Source organism: Myotis davidii, unplaced genomic scaffold, assembly GCF_000327345.1.
Source record: "Myotis davidii unplaced genomic scaffold, ASM32734v1 scaffold142, whole genome shotgun sequence".
NCBI classification, from domain to species: Eukaryota; Metazoa; Chordata; class Mammalia; order Chiroptera; family Vespertilionidae; genus Myotis; species Myotis davidii.
In genome coordinates this window covers 2,255,444-2,270,270 of record NW_006294400.1, presented here as the reverse complement: position 1 = coordinate 2,270,270, position 14,827 = coordinate 2,255,444, and the positions used below count along the sequence as shown (strand labels likewise).

General features: G+C 51.3%; 1 protein-coding gene across 1 annotated transcript in view; it reads left to right on the top strand.

The window, feature by feature from the left end:
- The window catches only part of LMX1B (LIM homeobox transcription factor 1, beta), an 8,359-nt gene extending 4,489 nt beyond the window's left edge, over positions 1 to 3,870 (top strand). The window contains exon 6 of the mRNA XM_006768639.2: positions 74 to 3,870. Within this exon, the coding sequence (XP_006768702.1) occupies positions 74 to 354 (281 nt within the window). The 3' untranslated portion in view covers positions 355 to 3,870. The remainder of the gene's footprint in view (positions 1 to 73) is intronic.
- Positions 3,871 to 14,827: the final 10,957 nt, after the last annotated feature.

Here is a 14,827-nt window from a genome sequence, read left to right as displayed (position 1 = left end):
CCCTCTGCTCAGGAGCTGCCGGCAGGTCATCCTGCCCCTCCCTCACCTCCAGCCACAGCCTGTAGGCCGACAGGGTCCCCAGGAGCCTCAGCCCTCACCCCCCTCCTGACGCCCCTCTGCCCCCCAGGGAACGACTCCATCTTCCACGACATCGACAGCGATACCTCCTTAACCAGCCTCAGTGACTGCTTCCTCGGCTCCTCCGACGTGGGTTCCCTGCAGGCCCGCGTGGGGAACCCCATCGACCGGCTCTACTCCATGCAGAGTTCCTACCCGACAGCCATATGGTGCCCTCCCCTCGGCCAGCCGGGCCTGGCTGAAGTGCCCGCTGGGCACAGCCGGACAGGCAGTTGAGCACAGCCTGCACAGGGCTGTGTCCTGCCCACACAGACCGTGTCACCCCCAGGGACCCAGAGCTCTCGGACAGCCACTCGCCTCCTCGCCCCACCTCGGCCTCCATCGCCTCCTCTGTCCCCATCTTTTTTGGGAAGCTTAAATTCTCTCTATTTTTTTAAACATCCTCTCTGTGTCCAGCCAAGCTCCACGGCCCAGGCTTAGGCCGAGGCAGGGCCCCGTGCAGGCCCCAGGATGATGCGCGCGAGGCCTGTTACCTGTGAGAAACTACCCGTACCCTGTGCTGGCGCCCGCCCCCCACCGCCACCTCTGTGGGCAGGCCTGGGGCGGAGGATCACCACTCCCAGCCAGAGCGGGGGGCAGAGGTGGGGAGGAGCCAGCCAGGTGCCAGGCCCACCGTGGCTCTGCCCTGGGGGGAGTCACTGGGGAGGGAAGACGGAGCCAGGCAGACCTGAGGGCCAGAGACACACGTGCAGACGCGCACACGCTAACGGCACACGTGCGGACATGCACAGAGACGTAGAGACACTGACAGAGACAGCGGCTTCTGCGGAGCAGCCCTGCTGGGTCAGGAAGGGGAGAGAGGCCAGGCTGGGAGGGAGCCCCTCCTCATGTAGTGAAAGGAGAGGAAGCGGGGAGTGGGAGGGAGGAGGGGAGAGGATGGGGACCTCCTCAGCCCAGAAGGTGGCTGGTCTCCTGAGCAGATGGGGCAGCCGCCAGCCAGCTCCAAGGACAGAGACAGCCCAGAACCAGGCAGAGCTGGGCAAAATGGCAGAACCTCCAGGCGGGAAGGACCTCACAAGTGACAGGAGCCCAGCCAGCTGCCCTTTTCTGCTGATCTTACCTCCGCCTTTTTCAGCCCCGAGTCCTTGCTTCTCCAAGCCTGGCTTTTCCAGTTTCCTCATCTTCCTCTTAAAAACACACCCACAGCTGGGCTCCAGCTTTCCTTCTAAAGGCGTGGAGTCCAGATAGCCCAGTCTTCCCACGGACATCAGCCAGCCACAGTGCGCAGGCCCATCACCTCCCCAGTGTTCGGTGCCCTGCCTTTGTTAATGTGGCCCGAGATCCAGTTAATGGTTTAGGCCGCATAACCTTGGAAACTCGCCCTGCCCTTCTGTAAGTGAATCCAGGGACCATCACACACAGGACAGCTAAGCCACCTCTCTCTGCTGTGTGTGTGGTTGGGGGAGGATTGGGACCCTCAGGGCCTCTCCCTGTTTGGCATTGGCCCATTAACCAGCCCTTCTTGGGTGATGCATTCCTACTGCACCTCCAGCCCCGTTTGCGAGCTGCTGGAAGCCAAATACACTATGTCAACCCCCACCCCCAGGGCACGCAACTCTAACCCCGCCAAAGGGGAGGTGAGGTTAGGCTGATGGTCCCTACGCTCAGTGACCCCTGGACGTCCCCGTGTCCTCAGCCAGGCGCTCACAGCCCTGCCCCTAATTCTGACTCAGAGCCCTAGGCTGCCACCCAGAGGTCTGCCTGTCCAGCCTCCGAGCGAGTGGGACGATGGTTGACTGTCTTTGGGCTCCTTCCTGGCCCTCTCGGGGATCCTCCCCGTTCCCCAAGCTGCTCTGTGGTTTTGCTCCTCTGTCCGCAGGGGAAACCTCAGCCTCTCCGAGACCTGGGCCCATCTCCCACCCCTGCTGGCTCCTGTGTGCAACCCTCACCCGGCTCTCTCCAGGGCAGCTGGCCGAGGGGGACCCGGCGCCGCCCCCGCCCACCCCTCGTGCTAAGCAGCCAGCCTGGCCCTTCTGGGCTCATGCTCCACACAGATCTTCCCTGGGGGCCTCAGTTGATGGCCGCGGTCCATCTGCAGCCTCGGCCTTCCTCTCTTATCTTCTGGTCCCGGCAGCCATGCCCGTTTCTGGAGAGATGCCGCCCTTTCTCCTTCTGCATCCACATAGTCTGACCATGGCGGGGCACTTGGGCAGGACCAGGCGTGGAGGCCCCCGGGACACCTGCCCTTCTCTCCCAGGCTCTAAGTTGGGAGGAACCTCAGGAATGGGTCATCTTGTCCAGCCCCTCCCCTTGGGAGAGGAGAGGGGACCCACCAGCCCCCTGATGGCCAGTCAGTGATAGCCAGAGCTGAGCCCAGGGTCAGACTCAGATGCTCACTCTGCCCAGCCCTGGGCCAGAGGTGGGGACACAGATGAGCATGATGTAGGGCCCGCCTACATGGAGATGTAGGGGTCTCTCTCCTGAAGAGGCATACACACTCTGTCCCAGACCTTGTTGGGGACCCATTTCTCAGATGAGGAACCTGAGGCCCAAAGAAGGGAGGCAAGTGCTCAGGGTCACCCAGTAGAAGCACACGGCGCCGGCAGGCTCGCTGGGGCCTAGGGCAGGCTGAGGGGAGCAGGCTCTTCCCGCTGCGTGGGTGGAAGTGCAGCCTTGACGTGGGGGCAGTGAGTAGTCAGGACCCCCGACCCCTCCAGGGTGAGGGACTGTCATCACTGTGGGGGTGGGGTGGGGAGGGGGAAGCCCGAGGGAAGAGAGAAGTAAGAGTCTGGTCTCTGAAGGAAGAGGCAGGAAGTGGTGGCGGGCAGGCGGGAGACTGCTGGGGAAGTTGAGACTCGGAGAGAAGAAGGAATCTATCCCAGGTGACATAACGAGTGAGGGCAGAGGAGGGACAAGGAGGTGGGCTAGTGCCACCAGCCAGAGCCTCGTCTGCCTTCTCCATGGACAGAGGGACCCAGTGGCTCCCAGGGTCAGACCCGGGGTCCCGCAGAGCCTGTAAGAGAAGGGGTCGGTGCAAGTGGGTTAGGCATCCCGGAAGGCCTCCTGGAGGAGGTGGAGGTGGGGGGCTGCAGATCAGCAGGGTCAGGCCCCCAGCATGACCTTCTCCTTTAGGGGCTCACCTGTCTTGCCCACTCACCTGGAGCTGGCGGCCCTCACTTCACACACATGGAACCTTGGAGGAGGGAGAGCTGGCCGAGCCCTGCCTGGCCCCACCTGAGCTCTGAGCACCACCTGGGGTGAGAATCTCACCTCCCGCCTGGGAGAACCCACAGCTCTGGGGCTCACTGCACCCTGTGGGGAAGGGGTCTACGCTCACGCACGCACATGGACACGCACACTCACACCCGGACGCACATGGAGGCTGACAGGCCTGCACTACCGGGCACACACAGCCTGGGGGCTGGGGAGCAGGAGGACCGACCCTCCAGCCTGTGGCCCTTGGGAGGGGCCATTTCCAATGAGCCTCTTTGCTGGTGCCCCCCACCCCACTGGGTTCCCCCAGGAGCCCAGCCTAGCTGGGTGTGGGAACCGGGCCACTGGCCATTCCTCTGTTTTCCTTGTACAGACTCTCACTGCCCACCCACCATCCCCAGACACATTTTATTTAATAACTTGTCATTGTTAAATTATTTATTAGCGTTTACCACATCACCACCCCCACCCTGCCCTCCACTCTCACCTTCCGCGCTCCCCACAAAAGCAGAAAATGGAAACAACAACAACAAAAATGAGACATCAGTATATTTGTAAATAAACCAACCTGTACACGCCTGTGGTGACTCTCCTTGCGGGGGCGGACGGGGGGACTGTGCTGGGCTGAGACGATAGCAGATTTCCTGATGGCTGCCAGGGACAGCAGGTCAAGGAGGAGGGCTTGGGGTCCCTAGTCTTGCCCAACCCACTCTCTTGTCCTATTTCATAATCCTCATCTCTCCATCCTTGTCCTATCCCAGTCTTGAACCATCTCCACCCTTAAACACATCCATCTCATTCCCCAACACTCATTCATTCATTCATTCATCCAACCAATAGGAAGAGCCCCTTAAGTGCCAGCTGTCAGGCTAAGAACCAGGGATTGCTGGTCCCTGACTCCAGGAAGGAGTGTTATATGAGCTCAGTTGCGGTACAGTAAGGCCTTGTTACAGGGTCCCTGACCTCATCTGGAGGGGTGGAACATCATGGAGGGCTTCCTGGAAGAAGCTACATGTCGAGCTGAGATCCAAAGTTATCCAGCATGGTAGGACTGGATGAGAAGGAGAAATGTCTGGGAGTGCTCAGGCTTGTACGAAACCTCACAGGCAGGCAAACTCGAGTGAGCTCCTTAAACCCCAAGAATAGCTAAGTTTGGGGGGCGGAGGAGAAGCAATGAGGCTGGAGGCAAGGCTAGACCCTCCGATTAGGTCAGGTGGACTGGAGGGGGGCAGGGAGGTCAACTGAGTCACCTTTCTCACCTAGGTGAGAGGTGACACGGCTTTGACTAGGGCAGCAACAGTGGGGAGGAAGAAGGGGGACAGATTCCCAAGATGTGGGTGCACCAGGGAAGTCAAAGCAACATCTAGGAACCCCATCCTGGAGCCCTCTGGTCTCGGGTGTGCGGAGCTTTGGGCCTCTGGAGGCATCCAAGGGGACATGTCCCGCAGCAGGGCTGGGCCCCCACGGGACCAGAGGTGAGCACCCAGGTGTTCACCAACCAGGTGGGTGAGCTCGCCCAAGGGAATGTGACACAGGAGAGTGAAGAAGCAGAGGCCAAGCCCTGAGTATCATGAGGCCGTGGGGCTGGGTCAGGGGAGATGTGGTAGGGGTGGGGAAGGGGTGGAGGTGCAGAGCCTCTCAAAGTGTGTTCCTTACTGTCCCCAGGCTCCTTGTGTCCGTGTGTGTGTGTGTGTGTGTGTGTGTGTGTGTGTGTGTATGGAAACAGCTCTGTGGGTCGGTCAGCCCAGGGATACTGTGCATGGAGCCGGGTGTCTGTAGGTATCGGTGCATTGTGCACAGCTGGGTCTACCCACAAGACGAGATCTGCATATGGAGATGTCTGTGCTGGTGAGGATGTCCGTCTGTCCACACATGGGTCTGTCATTGTACATCTGTTGTCTGTCCATCCTGGAGGCTTCTGGGCCTCATGTCCACAGACCTGATGTCCTAAGATTCTCTCCCTGCCCTCACCCACTAATGCTCCTCTCCAGCTTCCCTTCCTCTGCCCGTGGGCACCAGCGCCCCCTGGAGGCAGATGCTGCCCTGCACCCTTTTCTGCGGCCTCTGGGTGATTCACAGCCGCATGGCTTCTGGGCAGCTAGACATGCTGAGGCCCTCGCTGCATTGCCTCCTGTGCACCCCACAACGCCCTGCGGGGCCGGCATTAAGTGTCAGGTTTCAGGAGGGAACCCCGAGGCTCAGAAAGAGGTGGCAGCCGGGTCAGTATGACAAAGCTGACAAGGGCCACTGGAACCAGAGTTCAAGGTCAGGTTTGGCTGCGGATGCAGGGCCTTGCCACCACCCCCTGCCGCCCTAAGCCCAACTCTGGCCCTGCCATCTTGTCCTCCAAGGTCAGGCCCGGGACCCGGGGGCAGGAAACTCTCTCCTGTCTTCAAAGTGGCGTCACTGAGGCCCAGAGAAGTTAAGTCACTCGACCCGAGGCTGCACAGCACAGAGACAGGACTAAACTGGGTCTTCGTGTCCAAGCCCCAGGCCCAGGCTTGTGAGAGTGGCCTCCAAGCCTCCCACTGCCTCCCCCTGCCCCCCTGCACAGCCCCTCAGTAGCGGGCTGCCACTCTCTTGCCTATAGCAACCGCTTAAAATCCTGTCACTAAAAAATGTGGTGGTGGGGGGATTAGAAGGGAGGGGCTGTGCTAATCCTCCGCTCTCTGCCCGGCCTCTCCCCCAGCCTAGAAAGTGAAGTCATGGGAAGGGGAGGAAATGCAGGCTGAGTCTCAGGAGACAGAGGGCGTGGGCTGCCTCAAGCCGGACAGACACTAGCCAAACTCCGGTCATTGCTAGTCACAGACTGCCCTGAGCTCAGTGATGCAGCGGCCTGCTGTCCAATGGCCGGCCTGCTGGACAGTGGGACAGGCGGAGAGGTGAGGCCAGGAGGCTGCCGGGGCCATGAGAGACCCCTGTAAGCGGGGAGACAGGCCGCGCCCCATGTGTTGTGCTGAGCCTTACACATCTTGTTTCACTTTCTCCTCACAGCCCGTGGGGCGGGGGCAATTGTAATGTCCACTTGACGGATGAATGCACTGCTCTCCCCAGGTCCCCCAGGAGCCCCCATCCTGCAGCCAGCGCTGCGCTGCCTCGATGCCCCCTTAGGCCTCCGAGTGTCCCAGACCCTGTGCCAGGCAGACAGACAGGGGCACTCTGTTATGGCTTTGACTTCAGAGCGAGCCCTGGGGCTTGACTGGAAAATGGAGACAGCCCAAGCCTGCCATCACACACACACACACACACACACACACACTCACACACACCCCTCTACCCAGCCCCGACTGCTCATCCTCTTTATCTTCGTCCTGTTCGTAGCAGACCCTCCCAGCCCCAGGCCTGCCTGGACAGCGCATAAGAATAAGTGACAAGAGAGGCATAAAGGACTCAGAGTAGGTGGGTGACAAGGTTCGTCAGCTGTGCCTGGGAAATCAAGGAAAGCTTCCTGGAGGAAGCAACAGCCAGAACAAATGCTCACAGGTGAGACCTGCGGGGCACCAGTGCGGTGAGGCACACCCAGGTTGTATTGAAGGTCCAAGAGCCAGAGATGGCAGGAGGTGACATCCTGGTGCGTGCCAGGGGTCAGTCAGGCCCTTGGCGGTGGGAGGACGCCTGGCACATCCTCCTATTTAGCTGGGAATAACGTCACCACAATAAGATTTTGAATACTACAGATGAGTATATGTAATGTACTTATTTGAGTCCTAAAGAATAATCATAACTTTTACAACTCCTGTGCGCACTCCTTAGATAAAGAGAATGCATTCTCAATTCCCTGGAGCCCTGATGTCCCAGAAGCATCTATTTCTTCACTTGGAAACTCTGGCCCATCACTCCCAGAAAGGAGTGATGTACAGAAAGTTCTTAGCACAGAACCTGTGGGAATGTGCCCCGCGGCCCGGCCTGCATCTCCCGCCTGCGGCAGACCCCCCAGGCGCCTTTCTAGGGCAGCGCCCCACTTTCACGCCTCCCCTCCCTTATCAAAGCGTGGAGGGCTTTGCTACTAAATCCCCAGAACAGATCAGAAACTACTTTGAATTTCCTACTAAACCTGCAGTTACCGGAGTCAGACCACGAGGTGGCGATCGAGAGTCAGGCAGGTGAACGCCCAAGTGGCGGCTGGGCTCGGAGCTGCTGGGTGTATCGCGGAGCCTTCGGATTATGGCCAGGTACTGTGTGGGCGCTTCGTGGGGACGATAACCCTGAGAAGGAGGTGTGAGCATCTCGTTTTACAGGACAGGAAAGTAGGCTCAGAGATCGTAAGTAACCGGAGGCCACACAGCTAGGAAATGGCAGAGCCGGGCAGTAACAGACACACCGGAGGAGGAAAAATAGGGAGGTGGGAGGGGGAGGGGTGGGAGAAATAGCAGCCTCTGCTGAGCACTTGTTTCAGCCACTCCTGGCCTGTTTGGCTCATCCCACGGACTTCTCACACTGACCTGGGAGACTACCCCCATTTTGTTGATACGGAAACTGAGGCTTAGAGAAGCTAAACGCCTTGGGAGGCGGCTTATCCTCAGTGCCCTGGCTCCTGGGGAATCGCCCTCCCTGGAGGACCCCCACCCCCAGCCCTGCCCAGCCCCTTCTCCTCCAACCCTCCTCAAGGACGGACAGACAGCAGGCTCAGGTCCTGCCCAGGCACATGAGGGGGCCCCCTCGCCTGAGCAAGATCCAGGTCCACTTCAGAGTGTGCTGGCCCCTGTGGATGCTTCCAGAACAGGGGATGCAGGTCACAGCCGGGAGCCCCTGACCAGGGTCAGTGTTTCATTCTGATCATTGCAGTCACAGGGACCTACCCATGGGGGCAACTGATCTGGTGGGGCCTGGGGCTCTGGTGTTTGGGGGTTCCCCACCACACCCAGCTTCAGGGAAGGTAGTGAGTGTTGTCAAGCTCCAATCCTAGCTCTGCCGCTCGCCGGCCGTGGCCTTGGACAAGTCTCCGCTTCGTTATACCAGTGGTTCTCAACCTTGGCTGCACAGTAGAATCACCTGGGAATCTTTTTAAAATCCTGATTTCTGGGCCTCAGAATTTCAAGGCCCAGAAATCAGGATTTTAGAAAGATTCCCAGGTGATTCTAATGTGCAGTCAAGGTTGAGAACCACTGCTTTATACACTAAAGGGACAGCACAGGACCATCATGAGGATCACATGAGTAAGAGCCAGGCACAGGTTCATCGACCCCAGACACTCAAACAGTGGGGTTAACATTACCCACAGGTGCCCTCACTTCTGCCCACCCCGGAGGCTAGCCCTCAGCCCAGTACACTGAACCACAGGGGCCCAGGAGCCCTTAGCCATGGCATCAGTGAGCCTCCCCACTCCTCTCGGCCAAGAAAGCTTCCAGAAGCTATGTTCCCTGTGACACCAGCCTTCCCGTCCCCGGGATCTTCGGTTGACAGACACCTGGGGCTCCCATGCCCTCAGGGGCCATGCCAGAGGAGGCACCGAGGCAGGGGCAGTGGGAGCTTGTCCCTCCCAGGCAGCGGACCTGAGTCCACGGGCCCAGGCCTCCTGGCCAGAGCCCAGCATTCCCTGTGAGTGGTACAACCCAGAAGGCGGGTCACCTTGGATCCCAAGTTACAGGGATGCCGGCCGCTATATTCCTTACCACAGGGGGGAGCCTTAGAGACCGCAGCCAGAGCACAGAGAGAGGTAAGGAGAAAGGCACGGAAAGAGGCCGCCCCGAGCTTTCATTCAGTTTATGGAGGCATTAAAAGGCTAACAGACAAATGACTAATAGAGTATTTTATTGCTTAAGCTAGTCTGAGTCTCTGTCACCTGCCACCAGAGCCCTGACGAAAACCCACACCATCTGACAGGGTTATTGGGTGAATGAGATAATATTTCCACGTTTCTGGCATAAAAATCAGTACTAAAAAAAAAAAAAGGAGCTAGGATGATTCTCAACAGAGCACAGTAATGACCTCCGCATCCCTCCCGCCCCCGGTTTGCAACATTGCCCCCTTTGTTTATAGCAATGTGGTTTGTGAAACTCTACCTCACAGGCACAGACTTTGAGCTGGTATTTAAAAGGAGACATTGTTTGGGGCATTTTTTTCCCCTGCAGATTCCATTCAACTGGATATTGTCAGAGATTCCTGAGGACAAATGAAAATAATGATCGTTGCCGTAAAACACACAATGAGCACCACACACTGGCCTGCAAGGGCAGTTCCTGCCATCTGAGCTCTGGTAGCCAGGAGCACCCGCCTGGTGTGGGGTCCCCTCTGGTCCCACACGCCCCTCCGGTCCCCCCACAGCTGGAACTGGACGGCTGTGCCACGGGCCCAAGCAGTGGGGTACTCCATAAGCAACAGACTTCAGTTGAAAAAGTGAATTACTGGTGCTGAGTTACTAACAAGCAAATAATCAGGTTATACCCCTCACAAACATGTCCACAGACCGAGCGATTGTGACCAGGGCAGAACATGGGAGTCACACTCTGCAGAGCATGGGGAAGCTGAAACTCTGGGAGAAGGCAACTTAGGGTGACTGTTCTTTCTGCTTCTGAAATGCGCTGCCCGACACTGAGTAAGAATGACAACGGCCAGGCCAGTGCTAACAGCTGTTGTGTGTGTGCTGAGCACTCATCACAGGCCAGCGCCTTCAGGCACTACCTCATTTCATTCTCACTCAAAGTAGCATTCTCCCCATTCTACAGATGGAGACACTGAGGCTCTGAGGCCTGAAGGAGCTTGTTCAAGGTCATAGAGCTAGCAGTGAGGTCCTGAGAGCAGGTTACCAGTGTAAACGGGGCAGACGGAGAAAAGCTCCAATGTTTTTTGCAACTCTGCCCTTCTGAGGGGTGGGGCGGGCTTCACCAGACCAGGCTCCGAGCCCAGGAATGGAGGAGGAGGCCTCTTCCCAGGAGAGGACTTAGCAGGGCTGAGCGGCGTGGCCCATCCTAAGCTGCTCCCCAGGCCCTGGCCAGCACGTTGGCTCAGACATGCCAGGACAAGAGAAACAGGGAGGAAGGGAGACTGCCGGCCAGAAAGCCACCCTCCCTCTCGGGCCAGCCCAGCCCTAGCACATGTGTGCCTCTCGCATCAGGGCCTTGTGCTGATAGGGCAATCTCTAGAGCTCAGAGTGGTCAGCCACATGCTAAGTTCACACGGCCAGTCACACGGATGGGGAGATGGGGAAGGGAGGGGAGGAGAGTGCGTTCATTTTCAAGATTAAGGCACCATTCCCCACACAAGAGTCCCAGGAGGAATTTTGTAGGTTTGGAGCCTAGAACGTTGATGACTACCAGGCTGGTGAGGAGGAGAAGCAGGAAGAAGCGGGGGCCATCAGGGGGAGTCCAGATGTAGGAACCGGTGCAGGAGCTGGGACCCCCGGGATCCCTTTCCAAATCACTGGGGAAGCTGCCCGGGCCAGAGGACTCGCCTACCACTGAGCAGAAAGAACAGTAAGTCAAACTACTGTGACTTTCTCCCCTCTGCATTTTGGCTAATTCCTGATCCCCTGTGTCAGTGGTTCTCCACCTTCCTAATGCCGCGACCCTTTAACACAGTTCCTCATGTTGTGGTGACCCCCAACCATAACATTATTTTCGTTGCTACTTCATAACTGTAATGTTGCTACTGTTATGAATCGTCATGTAAATATCTGATAGGCAGGATGTATTTTCATTGTTACAAATTGAACATCATTAAAGCATAGTGATTAATCACAAAAACAATATGTAATTAGATATGTGTTTTCCGATGGTCTTAGGCGACCCCTGTGAAAAGGTCGTCCGACCCCCAAAGGGGTTGCGACCCACAGGTTGAGAACCGCTGCCCTATGTCATTCCATGTGGGTTGTTATTGAGCTTTATGCAATGATATCATACTGTGCATAGTCCTCTGCTAGTTCGTTTTTTAATTGTTTTATTTTTGCCCACATTCACCCACCTTGTTGCATGTAGCCATCATTTATTGATCTACAACACGCCATCTATTTATTAATTCTCCTCTAGCAGACATTGGGCTTTTCTGGTTTTTCACTGGAATGAGCAAGGCTGCAGTGAGTGTCCATCTGCTTTTATGGTGTGCTGTTTCTTTGGTCTTACTTTCAAAATCCTTCCCTATCCTCTTGTATTTTCTTCTTAAATTTTAAAGTTTTGACGTTCACATTTAAATTTCAGATTCCTGCCCTAGCCAGTTTGGCTCACTAGGTAGAGCATCAGCCTGCAGACCAAAGAGTCCCAGGTTCAATTCCGGTCAAGGGCATATACCTTGGTTGCAGGCTCCTCCCTAGCCCACCTTGATAAAATCTTACTAATTTTAATAGCATCTCAGTACATTATTTTGGATTTTTAATGTAGCTAATCATATCATCTGGAAATGATATGTCTTTTCTAAACATTATAACTTGCCTTCTTTCCTTCCTTCCATCTTCCCTTCCTTTGTGTTATTCTTTTCCTTGTTCTTTTGTATTAAACACATTGTCTGGGACTTGCATTAAAATATTGATTGGGAGGATATTAATTAGGGTCCCTGCCTTGTTTTGTTAAGAAGAATGCTTTTTCATTTTACCACTACGATTTTACTACATTTTGCTAGTTAAGAAAATTCCCTTATATTCCTAGTAAGAATTTTAATCATGAAAGGATGCTGATTTTGATTAAATGCTTTTTCAGCATCTGACCTTTCTCCCTTAACCTATTATTGCATATATTTACATTTTTTATATATAAATAACATATAATATGTAATTCATGATATATAATATGTAATATAATATATTATTATTATACATCATATACTATAACATATTGATTATATTAACATATAACATATGTTGTTAAACCACCCTCATATCAATGGTATAAACCAGCGATTTTCAACCTTTTTCATCTCATGGTACACATAAATTAATTACTAAATTCTGTGGCACACCAAAAAATATGTTATATTTTCTGACGATCTGACAGAAAAATAGGTAGAATTTTTATTCATTCCCACTGGATGACTATTGTTGTGTAGGCTGTTGTCATTTTTTATTTGACAATCTAAGGGAAAAGAGGTCAGTACCCCTGACTAAATAGTCAGATATTGCATGTTTTAAAAATTCTTGTGGCACACCTGTGTGCCTGCCACGGCTCACTGGTTGAAAATTGCTGGTATAAACCCATTTGGTCATGATTTTTCAATGTTTTATTGGATTCATTTTTCTACTAATTTTTATCTAGGCATATGGGTGAGGTTGTCTGGGTCTGGGTATAACGTTATAGTGATTTCTCAAAGTGTTCCCTATTTTCTATACTCTGGAAGAGTGTGTATATAATTATAATATCTGTTCTTTTAATGTTTGAAATTATCTGGACTTGATGTTTTCTATGTGGAAATATTTTACCTACCTATCAATTATGTTTAGTGGCTATGGGACTATGGAGGATTTTTATTTCTTCTTGAGTCAGTTTTGATAAGTCATGTTTCAAGGAATTTGTGCCTTTTGCCTGCTTCAAAATTTATTAATATAAAGTTGTATAAGATATTCTTTTTAATCTTTAATCTCTGCTCTATCTGTAAACACTATTGCCTTTCTGATTCTTAATATTATTTTTAAGCTTGTATCTTTTAAATTTTGCCATTTTTTTAAATCTATTTTAGTAGTCTTTCAAAGAACCAGTTTTGGCCTTGTTAATTTCCTCTACTGTGTCTTTATTTTTCATTTCATTATGTGGTATCCTTTCTTCTACTTTCATTGAGTTCTGTTGTACTTTCTCTAATTTTGTAAGTTGAATACTAGCTCATTGATCTTCAGCTTTTCTTTTTTTTTTTTAAATATAAGCGTAAAGTCTCTAAATCTCCCTCAAACTACCACTTTTGCTGCCTTACACAAATTTTGATATGTAATATTTTCATTCAGTTCTAAGTATTTTAAAAAGTTTCCAGTGTGATTTTTTTTCTAATTTAAAAACATGAAAATTTTTTACTTATCATTTTATCATTGACTTTTAACCTAGTTGTATTGTAGGTTATAGAAATATGATCTGTATGATACCAGTTGTTATAATTTGACTAGAATTACATTATGTTATAGTATGTGGTCACTCTATAAATTTTCCATGTGCATGAAAGCACGTGTACTCTCTAATTGTTGGGTTTAGGATTTTATCAACATCCATTTGTTTAAGTACATAAATTGTGTAGTTTAAATCTTCTATCTGAATTTTTTCTTTGCTCAAGATATTAATAACTGCAAGAGATATTGAAGTCTTCTATAATAATCATGGATTTTTTTCAAATTTTCTCTCTAATTCTATTTGTTTTGGCTTTGGATATTTTGAGGCTATTATTCAACTAAATTATTAGTTGAATAATTTTATCTTGCAGGCACACTAAAAGTTTTATCATTACTAGGAACTTCCTTTATCTCTTACAATAATATTTAACTTAATGACTTTTTTATACTAATACACTACCGCAATTTTCCTTCAATTGGTATTTTTCTGACATATCAATTGAATACCCTTATTTTCAGCCTTTTAATGTCTTTGTGCTTTAGAAGTGGCTCTTAAGAGACCATAGATAGCTGAATTTTAAAAATTTACTAATCTGATCATTTCTGTCTTTTAGCTAGAGAGGTTAGCACATTAACTTGTTTTTAAGATTAGTGATACATTTTCACTTGTATCTGCCATCTAACTTTGTGCTTCTTTTTAAAACACCTGTCTTTTCCATGATTCTTGTTTCTTCTTTCTTACTTTTAAAAAAGTTAAAGAATCCTCCCTCCCCTTTTATTTCTTTTTCTCTACACATTTGGTAGTTATATACTCCTTTTTCATTATTTTAGTAATTATCCTTACATTTTTATCTTTCAAACTTAAAAAAGTCTAAAGTTAACAATTACTTAACCCCCACCCTGAATAATTCAAGGACCTTAAATCACATAATTCCAGTCACCCCTTCCAACTTAAATACCAGTATTTGATTTCTACCTCCCCCCCTTTTTTTTTGGTCACAAGTAGACATTATTATTGCTATTAATACTATTGTATAAGATAATTTTTGTTTAGATTTACCTACATGTTGAGCACTCTTTACTCATTATTTCTTCTTGTGTATCAGACTTTTTTTTGAGAGCATTTGCCTTCATTTTCCTTTAGTAAAAGCCTGACTGGTGAATTCCCTCAGTTTTTGTTCATGTGAAGATTATTAGTTCTCCTCCTCAAAAGATAGTTATACTAAATATACAAGCCTAGGTGGATAATTATTTTGTCTCGGTACTTGGAAGATATTTTTCCCATTTCTTATGGATTTCTATTGTGGCTATTGATAAGACTGCTGTTAGTTTAAATGCAGTTTTCTTTTGTAATCAGCTTGTTTCTTTTCTCTGGTTGCATGAAAGATCTTGTTTTAAAAAATATTTTATTTATTTTTTACAGAGAGGAAGGGAGTGGGATAGAGAGTTAGAAACATCAATGAGAGAGAAACATTGATCAGCTGCCTCCTACACACCCCCTAATGGGGATGTGCCCGCAACCAAGGTACATGCCCTTGACCGGAATCGAACCTGGGACCCTTCAGTTCACAGGCTGACGCT